Below are 14,228 nucleotides of genomic sequence, written 5' to 3' on the forward strand. Positions count from 1 at the left end.
AGCTGGGTAGTCTTTTTCTACACCGGATACTCTGAGGACAGTATTCCTCAGAGCACAGATGCTACTTGAAAAGAAGAAGAAAAAAGATTCCACCATCAACTCAGTCTCGGAAATGCTGGGTTAAATAAAACTGGAGAACTTATTTTCTTATATGACTTTATGGATCCTTTGATCTCTTAATTGCACCAAGACTCTCCAAGATTATGTTATAATATGCAGCACTTTCCCCAAATTCTTTGCCCATTGATTCTTTGTTTCAGACCTTCCTCATGGGACTAATATTCCAAAAGCTACTTTGGGAAAGGCTAGTCTAGACTCATAACCCTTGGATTCAGTTTCTCCCAAGGAGAAAGCAAAATCATAGTAAAAGAGAGAGGGTCAGAGAAGAAGTGGAAAAAGAATCTAACTCTGCAAGTACCTGGCAATACTTAAATTGAGTTTCCAAAGGAAAAAATGAGTTTCTCTGGGAAAGTAGCAAAGTAGCTGATTTTTTTTTTCTTCTTCATTTTCATGTGCTCTGATCTCTTAATAAATCTCAAAAGTTAATGTCAACACTTTGGAGCTCCTGTTCTACAAGGTATAAGTGGTCAACGCTCATGGCCACAGGAAAGTTAGGGCTAAAAGATTGGGAAGGGAATCAGGAATCCCTCAAAGAGACCTTTCCCCTTTAAGTCGGTTCATATAATAGGGGTACATCATGAACACTTATTTCAAATCTCACCCAAATCAATCCAATACTCATCCTCTAATGTTGCCACATACTGATATAAAGCTGTCACTATCTCCTAAGAAGTAGCTCCACTCCATACATGTTAGTATATATGCTTATACAATTATGTGTGGCTTTTGTAATCAACTGGGAAAGACTTCCCAGCCTTTCAATGACTGTCATCGACGTAGATTTATAACAATGCACAAACTGATACATAAGTTGGCGAATATGAATCTCCATATCCCATACAGGGGGATGCATCATTGTCCAAGAGCAGGAATACCTGGTCAGAAAGGTTAACCAGCCCAGGGAGGTCTTGCCAGCTCCATCTCTGGACTCAACCTCCTCCTATAAGGGCTCCCAACTTGAGTCTCCTCCTCTGACTGAAAAAATACACCAAGGGAGTATTACGGTCTTGCTGACTCCAATTTAAAGTCACAAAAGCTACCCTTCTGATGAATGATATTTCACTTTCACAGTGAACCCCACTGCAGTTCCTAAGTCATGGGCCCCCTAATTAAGTTAAAACTACCTGTTATCTGTCTTGTTCTGACTGACATTATCCCGAACAGAAATGAATGAGACATCAGATTTTTGCTCTAAACCAGAGAGCAAGCTCCTTGAATATAAGGCTATTGCCCATGATTCCCTTACCCAAGCCCAGTAAAGTGGCCATCATGGGATAGGTGCTCCAAGCCTCGGATGAATAAGCAAAGGACCCCCAGCTCTTGAGGGCTCTCTCCTCTCAGTGGATTTTTCCTCTGAGGAAGAGGATGACACTCTCTGCCTCTATGTTAATGGGTTGCTTACAGTACTTACTGAGATGGAGAATGTGAAAGTGGAAGGTCATCACTACCTTCCTAATAATTGGCAACGTACAAGAGGTCCTGACCATGTATGTTAGCCAGACATTTCTCAAGGAGTGCTAAGTCTTCTGTGGAGGGCACCACACCTGAGCAATTTGATCTCTGTCTTATAACAACTGCTAGTGTCTGTTGACAAACAGAAGTCAACCAAACATGCAAGTACTCTAGTTTAAAGATTAAAGCACTCTAGAAAAGTATCTGGAGGCTATCTTTTATAAAAAATAAAAATATAGCATTCACAAGGCAGATGAACTGGTGCTGTGTTTCTAGCACGACACGTTAGCATGTGTGTCTCAGTGATGAAACAAGACTGTTATCTCAGCAGATGCTTGTGTGACCCACTCCCCCAGTTTGGGTCCAAATCCTTTTTTCCATTGCTATAGTGTTCTCTGTTCCTGTTTCTCTGGGGGACAGTCCAGGGTGGTCTCTAGTACCAATAAAACCTTACACTCATTCCCCAAGGCAGAAGGTCAAGGAGCAAAGGGCAGGGATCAAGAATGAGAATGAACTAGCAGGATGCCAGGTACACTGGTGTAGGTGAATGTGGGAAAGTGGTGATGGTTGTGAGGGATGATAACTGACTAAATAAAACCAAATCAAACCAAAACCAGACATTCAAGATGATGACATAAAATCAATCTCACTTTTCACTTTGCTGATCTCCAAACTGAGAACCCTTTTTGAGAGTTAATGACATAAACCGGTGCGTTTCTGCACTTAGCTTCACAAACTAAGATGTCCTGTGTGAACACCCTTTCTAGGGTTGAGGTCTCTGAGGGCAAATGTTTCCCAGGACAAGGGCAGGGCCAAGTTGGGGGTGAGGATCGCTCTGATTGGAGCTACCTTACTACACAGCTCCAGCGGGTATGTCTTATCTTGTGAACTATATAAATAGCACCCTCTGGAATTGTACCACTTACTAGTAAAATTCTTGGAGACTTGGAATCAACTTCTCCTACGGGATGCTAGCAACATGAGGTAAAAAGGAAGCAGCGTTATCTGAAAAAATTTTAGGAGTTCAATAAGCACCCCTTCCTCTAATAAATAGTGAAACCCCTCCTCACACAGGTAATTCAAATAATCTCACGCCTCACTATTTAGAAATATATAACAAAGGCATTCAGATGATTTCATTCCATTATCTATAACCACCTCTCTTAGAAATTTACTGTATAAGTTACTCAACTTTTTAAAAAGGTCACAGTATGATAAAAGAGGAAACACTATTAATATTGACTATGATATCCTGCTAATTTGCATTTAATTTCATAATTTCCATAAAATTTACCTTCAAGAATTTTAATGATAAACATGTAAACAGTTTTTGCATTTGGTGAGTGAAGGTGAGTATCACTGAAAACTGCAGGAGAACTGTGTTTTTGTCAATCCATCTCTTCACTTCTTTACTTAGGTAAGCGAGAAAATAGAGTCCAAATCAAATAAACCAGACTCCTTGACTTCACTGGCTAAAATGCAAGCAAAACTGATCTCTTCATGTAGTTTTACCCCACCTTTTAATTTGCATCACTAAGGGATTTTCTAGGACAGTGCTCAGCAAACTCACAGCTTCTCTGATTGCCAAGCTCATGGAAACAAAGTGCTTTCCCTAAAAACTCTGAAAACAACATTCCAAAGTAACCCACCATTAGATACTGTGCCAGCAATAGACTACATATCTATGAAAAAGAAAGCAGAGGAGGAAAGAAAATGCATAACATAAACAAGAACAGACAAAACCTTAAAGAGGAAGGAGAAAGGAAAACATTTAGATTCCTTGAGTGATGGAAATAAATACCAAAGCTATTAGTTTCAGTTCAAAGAACATATCACTTTATGCTGTTTATTATTTCTTGAGGGTTATTTATTTTATCTTAAAATATCCAAAGGGTAAAAGGGGTCTTAGAGGTAAGCAGCAGTGAAACTGACCTGGTCAGGAGAGGGCCTGTGATTGGAGTGCTGCGACCTCCCGGGAGAGCGGTGGTGGTGGTGGTGGTGGTGGTGGTGGAAGTGGTGGTGGTCCTCCTCATAGCTGTCCGCCATCAGCTTCATCCTGTTCTGGGTCTGCACGGGACAAACCAGGGGAGGTTCCGTCAGGGGCGAGAAGGCCGGCCAGAGGAGGTCAGGGCATCAGCACAACACCTGCAGGGCTCCCATCATCCTTCTTTTAGGGACAGAGATTTTCACTTTTAGTTCAGTGGAAACCTAACGAAGAATGCACCATTCCATTTGCTTTGGTGACAGAGGTTCTGTCACATCACTGAATCCACTATGTTGTCAGATAGGCATTCATAGACATAAGCGTACTTCCCCCACGTGATTTAAAAGGCAATAAATGGACACATTCTAAAGTGCTTTGTGTTATCAAGCGATCACACAGATTCATGGTAAGCTTACTGCCAACCATCACATCCTACGCTCTAGAGCATGCAAGAGAAGGAAGCCCTGGATGAAAAGATGGGAAAGACCTGGATGGAGAGAACTACAGACAACAGTCGTCCTGCAAGACAAGGCAGAGAAACCCACTAAAAGGCTGCCAACCGCAAAAACACTGATGGGGCTGGGTTGTCGCTAGGATGACTTCTAGGGCAATGGCTCTCTGTGGACATTTTAACGAATACCGTTCTTTAGGGAAATGAATGCAAAGAAAGCAAAGCTGATGGAGAAGAGTTAACCACTCTAATTTTACTCCTTGCTATGTTTGTCACACGAGGCAACTAAGTGTCAGAGTTAAACTCCAAGGGCTACAGAACTATATGGTTTTATTATGCAGGGCAAGAAAGAGACCAATGATCAATTGAGCTAACAAGAGTCACAGAATCCACAAAACTGCCTGAAGTCCGTAGAGAAAGGCAGATAAAAATATCCAGCTCAGAAAGCCGGGGAATGCAGAGACTCCAAGTGTGGGCTTGGAGATGAGGCCATCTGGGTTCAACCACCTCTTCACTGGCTACATGGTCTTTTGAGAGTTAACTATTTCTATGCCCCAATTTCCTCAACTTTCAAATGGGAGTAATAGAACCCCTCCCCTGGGGTTGTTGTGAGGAAAAAGTATTGTGAAGAGAGTAGATTTCAAGTCAGTCCAGGATCTGGTACATAATGGGCTTGAAATAAAAGTCATGCTACTATTACTACTGTCATTGTTTACTGGAAGACACTTCTCCTTCTGAATACATGTTGTTTCCTCTGTCTGTGACAGCTGCCCCAGCCACCTTTCCCTGCCTCTAGTTTCTGTGTCAGGCTAATGCACAGCCTTTTCCTGACCCCACCCTTGAGACGAGGTGACATGTACCTCCTGCTTACCACACTTCTCTAACCACAGATTCATCCGTCCATTTGTCAGTAAACTTGAGGCTGCTTCTTTCATCAATCTCTCTCCAGCATCTAACACAGGGCCAAGTAGATACAGATAACATTATACATGTTGCTGTAACAACTGACTCAAAGAAAGAAGAGGCCATAATTTTGAGGGCCACTGTCATTCTAGAGGTGAGCAACCCAATTGTCTTCAGCCAGGGAAGGTCACTAAGAATTGAGGACACCTCATGAGTTGCCAATAACAACCCCACTGGTGGCTCATGACAATGAGCCAACAACACTTTAAGAGAGCTGAAAGTCAGAGTCTGGCAGAGCATCCAGACAGTTGGAATTTTAGTATGTAACATAAACAATACTCGGATAACAATTCTAAACCTAGCAGTCTATTCTTGTAGTGTTCTTCATGTATGATCTAATTTATCCTCAAAACTTTCCTGGGGGGAATTATTACTATCCTCATTTATAGCTGGAAAATCAAGGCATAGATTTTCAGTCTCTATCTTGACATAGAAAATGGAGATATTCTGGACCTTCCAATTCTCAACCTTGAGGCCTTTCTCTTTGTCATGTTGCTAGCAAAAAAAGGCAAACAGCTGAATAGGTAGAAATAGCTTTCTCATAAATGTGAAATGACTTCACATTCCAATTCTGCAGGACAGAGGATGTCTCATGACTTACCCACTCCAGTTTTTAAAATGTGTACAATATTTGAAAGGCCCCAGAGTGGACATTTAAAAAAAAAAAAAAAGCACGTATATGGATAAAGACAATAAAAATAGAGGGAAAGAGCCACCTAAAAAAAAAAAATCCCAGGCAACCTCTGGCAGCTGATAGCATTTCCAGCCTTCACGTGTCCACTTAAAGTGTCAGAAGACCCAACGGACACGTTATATGTTGTGAGAAAGAGCAGCTCAGTAGAGCTGTTGCCGACCAAATGCTGAGATTCCCCTACCGGCCTGTACTCGTGCATGAGATTGTGAAATGCCGTGTTCACACCTAAAATTCCAGTATCGTCAGGAGCCCGCAGTTTTGAACTCACGATCTAATAAATCTGGAATTGTTTCTTCTAAAAGAATTCTGAAAGTCTGAAGGGAGTTGTAAGATCTGCTATGGTCAAGAAGAAAGGGACTCACACAAGAATGAGTGATGAAGCCTAAATGAACAAATAATAACCTTGCTATTGTAAACATCATAATGTCCTTATCCTTTGGGGAAGCTCCTGTGATTTTATGAGATTATTTTCTTACCAGTGACAAGCTTAAAGTTCCCTACCTTTGAACTGTATCCCATAAAAGAATGTACAAGCTAAACAAGATGCTATACGCGGTCCTAAATGTGTCTGCTGAAATGAGGTGTTGGAGAATAGGCATGTCATGGGATAAAGACTGTAAATGAATGATGTCATCTTTCCAATTTGGTGCTGAAATATAAATAAACCACGTTGTTCATGTGAATACCAGATCTGGGGGAAATGTACACACAGCAATTGCGAGCGGAAGAGGCTTCTTTTGATTAGTCTGGGCTGCAAGAGAAGAGTGTGAAATGGAGATGAAAAATGAGAGTTTAGCCTGATACTTTAGACCATTTTTATTTATCTAGCTTGTAGCATATCCCCTAAACTGTGACCGATTGCTTACAGGCTGGCTTCTAGTTTTCCCTTCCGTAAAAATGTTTGACTGATTCTGCTCACTTAATTATCAAATTAGAAATGGAGCTCTTAATTTTTTTTTCAATCTACACTACCTATCCTTATCTCCACTCAATTATATTGGTTTCCTAACATGCCAAGAATGGTCTATAAGGATAGGAAGCTATGAATAACACTCCCTAAAGTGGATGGAAGAAAAATTGCAGAAAAATTTTAAGGATTGGAACAAGGATAATACTTGCTTAAATAATTTCAAACATGTTCATTAGGTGACTCCATGTGTAATGGTTCATATCTCTGTAGCCATCAGATATACAAGGTGCCCACCACAAAGCCTTAGACAGCACATCTTCTGGACAATCAAAAGTGAAATCCCAGGAAAGCTAATACAGAGTTGGAGAGAGACAGCTTTCCACAGCACTGCTCTTGGGAACTTATGGCCTCATTTAGTAATTCACGAAAGCCCGTTTTTATTTCCTTTTCAGAGTTTACCAAACTGCTGACCTGACATGTTCACCTTTGGCTGTGTTATATTCGTTTTATTATATTATGTCATGACTGCTGAGACAAATCTAATCAGATTTCATTTTCTACTTCCTCTCTCTTCCAGACGCCACCTTATTTCTCTGGGGCAATAGGTTCCTAACAGCTTTCCTGCTGCACTCTTGCCTCCGGTCGAACACGATCTGTAGTCAGAGTGACATCAGACCTCTGTTACTGTCTGGCTTCAGATTCCCAGAGACTCCACACTGTCCCCAGGAAAGAGCCCCATCTCCTGCCCAGCTTATGAAACTCTTGTGAGGTAACTGCTGTTCACCTCCCAGAATCCCACCTTTCCCTCCCCGGCCCTGCGACATGCTGTCCTCTGCCCCGTCATGCCTTTTATTCTCTTCTTCTACCTCGGTTATACCCATTAGTTCTTCTAGTCTTAGCTTTGACATCATCACCTCCAGAACCACCTTCCTTAAGTCCACCTCGGAAGGGATTAAGTGCCCTTCTACTGCCTTCCCCAGAATTCTACTACTTCCATCACAGCACTTATCTCTATGAATGGTAAATAACTGCATTCTTTCTTGGCTTTCTCTGCCACTAGGTTGAAATTCTCTTGAGGGAAAGTGCTAGGTGCGAATTACCCTTGGATTCATCACCTAGCACAGTCTGATATATAAAAAGTAAAAGTATGTTGAATAAATGTGATAAGCGTATGAAGGAATGAACGGAAAGGATACTGGCTATTTGGAAAAGATAAAAAGAAAAAATACAGAATTAGCATCTATGATGAATCAGTTGAATATGTAACTCTCATGTGATAGTTTAACCTTCCCCATCATGCCTTTGTTTTCGGTTGTTATTATTCTTGGACGTGAGAGAGCAGGATAAACGTATAGTTCTGGAACTGTTACAAAACTCAAGTTGTTCTTGTTTGAGAAATATTTTGTTCTTGAATAAAATGGACCTACTGAAATACTTCATGTCTTTGGGTAGTTACATCATTAAGAATAAAAAGAGTGGGGGTGTCATGAGGTTAATTTCCTTACTATATTCTAGCCTTTGGAAGAGCAGGAATCTTTAGAATACTTTCATTAGCACCAAAAGTCAACCATGGAAAACTGGAACTGTATCTATTAACTAAAGTCCTTGATGAACACCATCTGTGAAAAGGTGCCATAGACCCCACCACTCTTGACATTTCTGAAGAGTTTATCCAAGGAGCTCTTGAAACAAAATGAAAATCCTTGATTGACTAGTAATAGACTCAATAGCTTAATAGCAATATGTAGCTATAAAAGTGTAATATTAAAACTGCCTTTAAAAATATTTTAGCAAGGTGGCAATAACAAACTATGCTTTGATCAGTCATCTGGATCAACTTAACAATAAAACCTTCATGAATATGGTTTAAATAAGAAAAAAATATATAACAAATTTGTTGCTATGGGATTTGGAGATAATACCATACTAGCAATTATACTCTCTCCTCTCAGGTTTTCTTTTCTGCCTCTTTCCTGCCAGGGAAATCCGAAATAGCCCAGAACTCTTCAATAGGCCTTCTTTCTGTGAAATCAGAACAAGGTCAATAGTTCCTGTCTCTGAGTTAAAGATGAAGAAACTAGACAACAACTGAGCAGTGAGAAGGGACGGGATTTCCAGAACATCCACAGGCCCACAGAGCAGTGAATCGTGAGTGAGTGGGGGCTGGGTTCCAATGCTTGGGTCACTCTTGCAGGACAGAAGGAAGGAGGGGGATGAAGAAGCTACTGGGGAGTATTTAGCATTAGGGAACCTTATGGGAGTAAGTGAGAATCACTGATGGAATGCCTTCTACTGTGGACACTGCACAGAAATTCATTCAACACTCATCAAACTCCTGCAACCACAAGACTAGAACAATTACATGTCAGGCTAAGTGTCTGGGTAGAACACATTCACTGCATCCTCTGAGATAGCTATTCTTATGAGCCATCTTTTACAGACAAGGAAACCAAGCCCATGATTGCTTAGCTAGTGAGTACAGAAGCAGGACTTTAAACCAGGTTTCTGACTCCAGAGTCCTATAGTTGTTTATGAATGGTAAGGTCCCAGGCCAGATGCATGCAACAAAGCAAAGATAAATATATGAGGAATTACAGGATGGACTGTAACACAGTATAAGAAGAAAAACAAGGAGAAAGGCTTGGTTTACTTGAGTATCTGGAGGCAGGAGAAATCCATTCTAGCTAAGGGCTAGATATCAGATAAGGCTCCATGGGTCAGATGACCTGTGAGCTAAGATGTGAGAGTTGGTGTGGACACAGCTACAAGGAAGAGTGAACTGGGGAGATTCTCACCCAGAATGATAAACTCACCCTCTAATCATCATGAGAGGAAAAACAGGCCAATGAGGGGAACTGGAACTCAAAACATGGTATGTACATCAACATGACCAATTAAAAAATAAATTAAGAAATAAAATTAAATAATAAACACACTAAAAATAAATTTTTAAAAAACCATGACGTCTGTGCATGTGTTGTTTTTTTCTTTCCTTTATTGGATGTGAGGAGAGTAGGAAAAATATTTGAGATGGTAATCGCTATCTTACTTCTCAGAAGAACTTATCAACTTGGGGTTTTGGAAGGAATTTTAGAAGAGTCATAGCCATATGCTCACACACATCAAATCATGCCATCTTTGGGAAACTGGGCTAGGCTCTGGACATCTACGTATTTATAAATATCTACACAAACTACTGCTGCAGCATCAGTCCTGCCTTGAAAACTGGTCTGATCTCCTCCTGCTTGTTTAGCTCATCAGTCCTGCCATCCATCCATAGCCAAACAGGACACATGAGACTCTTCCTCCCGGCCTTGCTGAAGCTGCTTCCCTCAGCTCTTATTTATAGACAGAAAATTAGTAGTCACCATGGACAGTTTGGCTGCTATTTTTGTACCTAGTCATTGAGTGCCCTTATTTTATTTTATTTTTAATTGTTATAGGGAAGTCAGTGCCCCTCCCATATCCTCTCGTCCCGCCCCGGAGGTCACGTGCAGACGGAATGGTCAGTCCTGGATGTGCTGCTGTCATCCCACCTCAAGCCCCTGCACTTCTCCTTGCCTGAGGTCTTCCCCTGGTCACCCGTGCAGGTCTGGCCAGGGAACAGGGCAGACAAAAGTTCATGCCCTTAGAAAAAAAAACCCAGTCTATGAGGGAGTGAGGTGACTGATAACCAGCGTTCTAGTCCCTTAGTGGAGGCAAGAGAGGAAAGAACGCCTTTCGCATGAATGAAACGCCACATGAACAGATGCTAGTCTACTCTTCTTATTTCTTATTGTACTTTTTTGGGTAGTTTTTCTTTTCTTTTTGTCTTCTAAAAGCAAGGGAGGGAGATTATTCTAATCAACTGCATCCTGCTGCCACTTTAGGAACCTGAATTCCTAAATGGCATAAACCTGAATTCCCAAAAGGGTTCTGAACAGAGAGTATAGCTGAGACCATTATCACCTCTGTTCTGCTACCAGCCAATGCAGACCATGGGGCCAGAGACAAAGTTCTATGTACTTTGCTAATGATATAAAGATCCTTAATAGTAGCAGAAAGAAGACTGGCACTGCGAGACAGAGCCTCCTGTGAATACCAAGAATAATAACAGGCTTTCCTAGCTCTTCCTGTATGCCAACCACAGCACTTTGCTGTTGCCATCTCTTCTCATCAGTCCCAGCAAAGCTCTCTCATGTAGGCTGGGGGTGGAGAAAGGCATATTCAAAATCTTTAATGGTGGCGAGCACAGGGGATGAAGCCCCTAAAAACCAAGAGGGAATCCTCATTATCATCCCTGATAGAGGCAGTGATTATCCCCACTTTACAGATAAAGAAACTGAGGCTTTTCAGTATGATAGCTCTGTTTGCCTTCTTTGCAACAATATTGTGAGTTGAGATTGTGGGATAAGTTTGCGAAAAATACCTTTGGAATGTATGGGTAAAGAAGGAAAGTAAAATACATAATGGCACTGGTAGTGTTTATGAGAAAGATAGAGAAACTTACCCAAGATCATACAACTGATAGATTTGGGTGTATGATTCCACAGCTTCCTAAGTACCCACTCTACCATCCTGCTCAGATTCAGAGAGACTGATCCCTTCAGTAGACTGAGCTGGAAATGGGCTCTTGACTCTCTGGACAGTGACCCCAATTAGAGCTGATGAGAGAAGGAGCTCACTTTTTATTTTAAAGCTCTCTGTGAAAAGGATGAAACTCAGACACATTATAAAAATCTTGATCGAGCCCCATGTTGCTGACCAAGTCCTAACAGAAATTAAAAAATCATTATCCACAGGCTGCACTAATTTTTAACGCTTTAACCAACAGGATGGTTTCAAACCTAGGCTAAAAGTCAGCCACTGAAGACAACCAAGAAATTTCTAACATTCTGAGCACTGCTGGAAATGGTAGGGGTCTGGGAAAAGGGGAAGGCCCTAGAAGTTTCCACCACGAAGTTACTTAGTTAAGCTCAGGTCTGTTTAATTAAGTAGTGGACAGCACATGCTATACTTAGCTTTTAAACACTTGTAAAGTCCTCTTCACTCATTTATCTTACTTGTCACTGACAAGCTCTTCAAGGACTGTAACAGTATGCAGAGCATGAAGAGCCTGGGTAAACAATGCATATTTTATGTGGAGTCTAAACTGTTTCAACTCAGAGAGTCAATAGTCTCTGGAAAAAAAAAAAAAAACCCAGACTTCTACTAATGACATATTCTGTGTATGGCCTATTAGAGTTTCTTTAGAAAGTAAGCTTGAAAATCAAATTTCAATTTTTTAACTAAAAAGAAGAGAGGCTGGGAAGAAAGCAAGGAAGGGTGAAAGGGAGGAAAGAAGGAAGGAAAAAAAAAGAAAAGAGGAAAAAGAAAACGAGAAAGCTGTTTGTAGGCATTAGAACTCAGACTCTAAAATTGTGCTGACAAGGGAGGTCAAGGTCTTCATTCAGTTCATACATCCAATAAAGATTCATTATCACTGGCCTGGGTAGAATCGTCTCTTCAAGTAAAGAACTTTGGAAACTAACTTGCGGTATGGCCAAACAGAACTAGTCAACAGACTGTAAACTGACAGTTCAACGACCACGCTGAGAAAAATGTGAAGGTTGAGTAACCCCGCAGCACCTCAGGAGAGGACGGAGAGCCTTCCACACAAAGGGCTGAGAGGAGACGTGCCCCCACAAACCTGGAGATATGCAAGATGAACCACAGGGAGTATGTGGGGTTCTTCATAGTTATGTGTGCTTAGTCACTCTGTCGTGTCCAACTCTTTGTGACCCCATGGACCACAGCCCTCCAGGCTCCTGGGTCCCTGGGGATTCTCCAGGCAAGAATACTGGAATGGGTTGCCAAGCCTTCCTCCAGGGGATCTTCCCAACCCAGGGATTGAACCTCGGTCTCCCACGTTGCAGGTGGATTCTTTACTGACTGAGCCACTAGGGAAGTCCAAGAATACTGAAGTGGGTAGCCTATTATCCCTTTTCTAGGTTATCTTCCTGACTCAGGAATTGAACGAGGGTTTCCCTGATAGGTCAGTTGGTAAAAAATCCACCTGCAATGCAGGAGACCCTGGAGAATTCTATGAACTGTATAGTCCATGGGGTCACAAAGAGTCGGACACCACTAAGTGATTTTCACTTTCACTTTCACTCTGGTATTGCAGGCAGATTCAACACCAGCTGAGCTACCAGGGAAGCCTTTTTCATAGTTAAGGGTTTGCTATAAAATGTGTTTGAATAAATTAGGTGGTGCTAGTGGTAAAGAACCTGCCCACCAATGTAGGAGATATAATAGATGCAGATTTGATCCCTGAGTCGGGAAGATCCCCTGAAGGAGGGCATGGCAATCCACTCCAGTATTCTTGCCTGGAGAATCCCATGGACAGAGGAGCCTGGCGGGCTACAGTCCATAGGGTCATGCAGAGTCGGACACAACTGAAGTGACTGAGCACGCATGCGTGGTAGCAATCTTATCCAACAGGGAATTCACAGAAATTATGTCAGAGAACATGGAAAACCTTATGAAGGTGGTTTTCAAAATGAGAGAAGCTTGAGACACCCTCACCAGAAGGAAAGAGCAAAGCAACTGAGAATGAGTTGGGTTTTAGAGGTCAGAGACTAGAAATTTGGAGCAGACCAGACAGAGAAAATGCATCCAGAAGAACTGTGAGAGGACAGAAGGACATTTCTCCTACAGGGTCTTTTGAGCTCACTGCAGAAATGGGGGCAAATGCAATCTGGGCCGAATCTCAGTGCTGAGGCTGAGTGGAAGGGCACAAACCCAAGACCTCCTCTGCACCTCACCCCTTTCAAAACAAAACAAATGACAACAAAGCAGGGAGAGAAGGGAGGGTGTGAGCAATGCAAAACATGTGGTGGGGCTGCTGGCCGGTGCTGAACACAGAGAGAACCCCAGGGAGAGGGGTGGTGAGCAGGCGAGGAGAGGTTTGGCAGGGCGGAGGGGGTCTGGCAGCCGGAGAGTGAGAAGAAGACGGAGGGAGAGACAGCTAGGGCTTTGGACAGAGAACAAACCCCTCTCCCCAGCTGGTCTCACACTTGGGTAAGACAACTGGGGAAAATGTAAACACGCTCATTAGTAGTTTTTCAATCAGTTGAAAAACAAATGGGAAGGCAGAAATGGCAATGGTGTCCCAAATACCAAATCTATGAAACATTCCCTCCGGAGTTTATCTTCTCATTTGCCTTGCTTGCTGTGCAGTCTCCCTTGCGTTTGGATTTCAGTATGCTTACTAGCTTTATATGGGGTACTCTGAACTGACCCTAACTAGGACCAATTTAGTTCCACAGAGAAGGAGAGTCTGAGTTGCATCTTCCTCTCTGGATACAAGGTCTCCATGGAGCCTCCCAGAGACACATGAATAACAGGCATGTCGTTGACAGGTCCCCTCACACTCTGCTCCAGGCTGATATTCCCCCAGCATACAAGAATGAAAACTAAACTACAACCACCACCTCTTCTGTGAAACTTTATCCCCAAAGGAGAGGCAAAATACAGCTTTTGGGCTTGGGGATCTAAAGAAAGCCAGTTTCAAGAAAGGATGAAATTGCACTCCAGTTTCATCTGGAAATGCCCAAGGTGTTGACTCATGTTGTTTTTTGTTGTGTTTGTTTGTTTTCTCCATCACATCAAATTAAATTCATCCGAAGAATAT

General features: G+C 42.1%; 1 protein-coding gene across 1 annotated transcript in view; it reads right to left on the reverse strand.

Annotated features, from left to right (window-relative positions):
* The window catches only part of ERC2 (ELKS/RAB6-interacting/CAST family member 2), a 999,532-nt gene that overhangs the window by 192,553 nt on the left and 792,751 nt on the right, over positions 1–14,228 (reverse strand). Inside the window, exon 20 of the mRNA XM_043441970.1 lies at positions 3,505–3,639. Coding sequence (XP_043297905.1) covers positions 3,505–3,639 — 135 coding nt within the window. The remainder of the gene's footprint in view (positions 1–3,504; positions 3,640–14,228) is intronic.

This window comes from Cervus canadensis, chromosome 22 (genome assembly GCF_019320065.1).
Source record: "Cervus canadensis isolate Bull #8, Minnesota chromosome 22, ASM1932006v1, whole genome shotgun sequence".
NCBI lineage: Eukaryota > Metazoa > Chordata > Mammalia > Artiodactyla > Cervidae > Cervus > Cervus canadensis.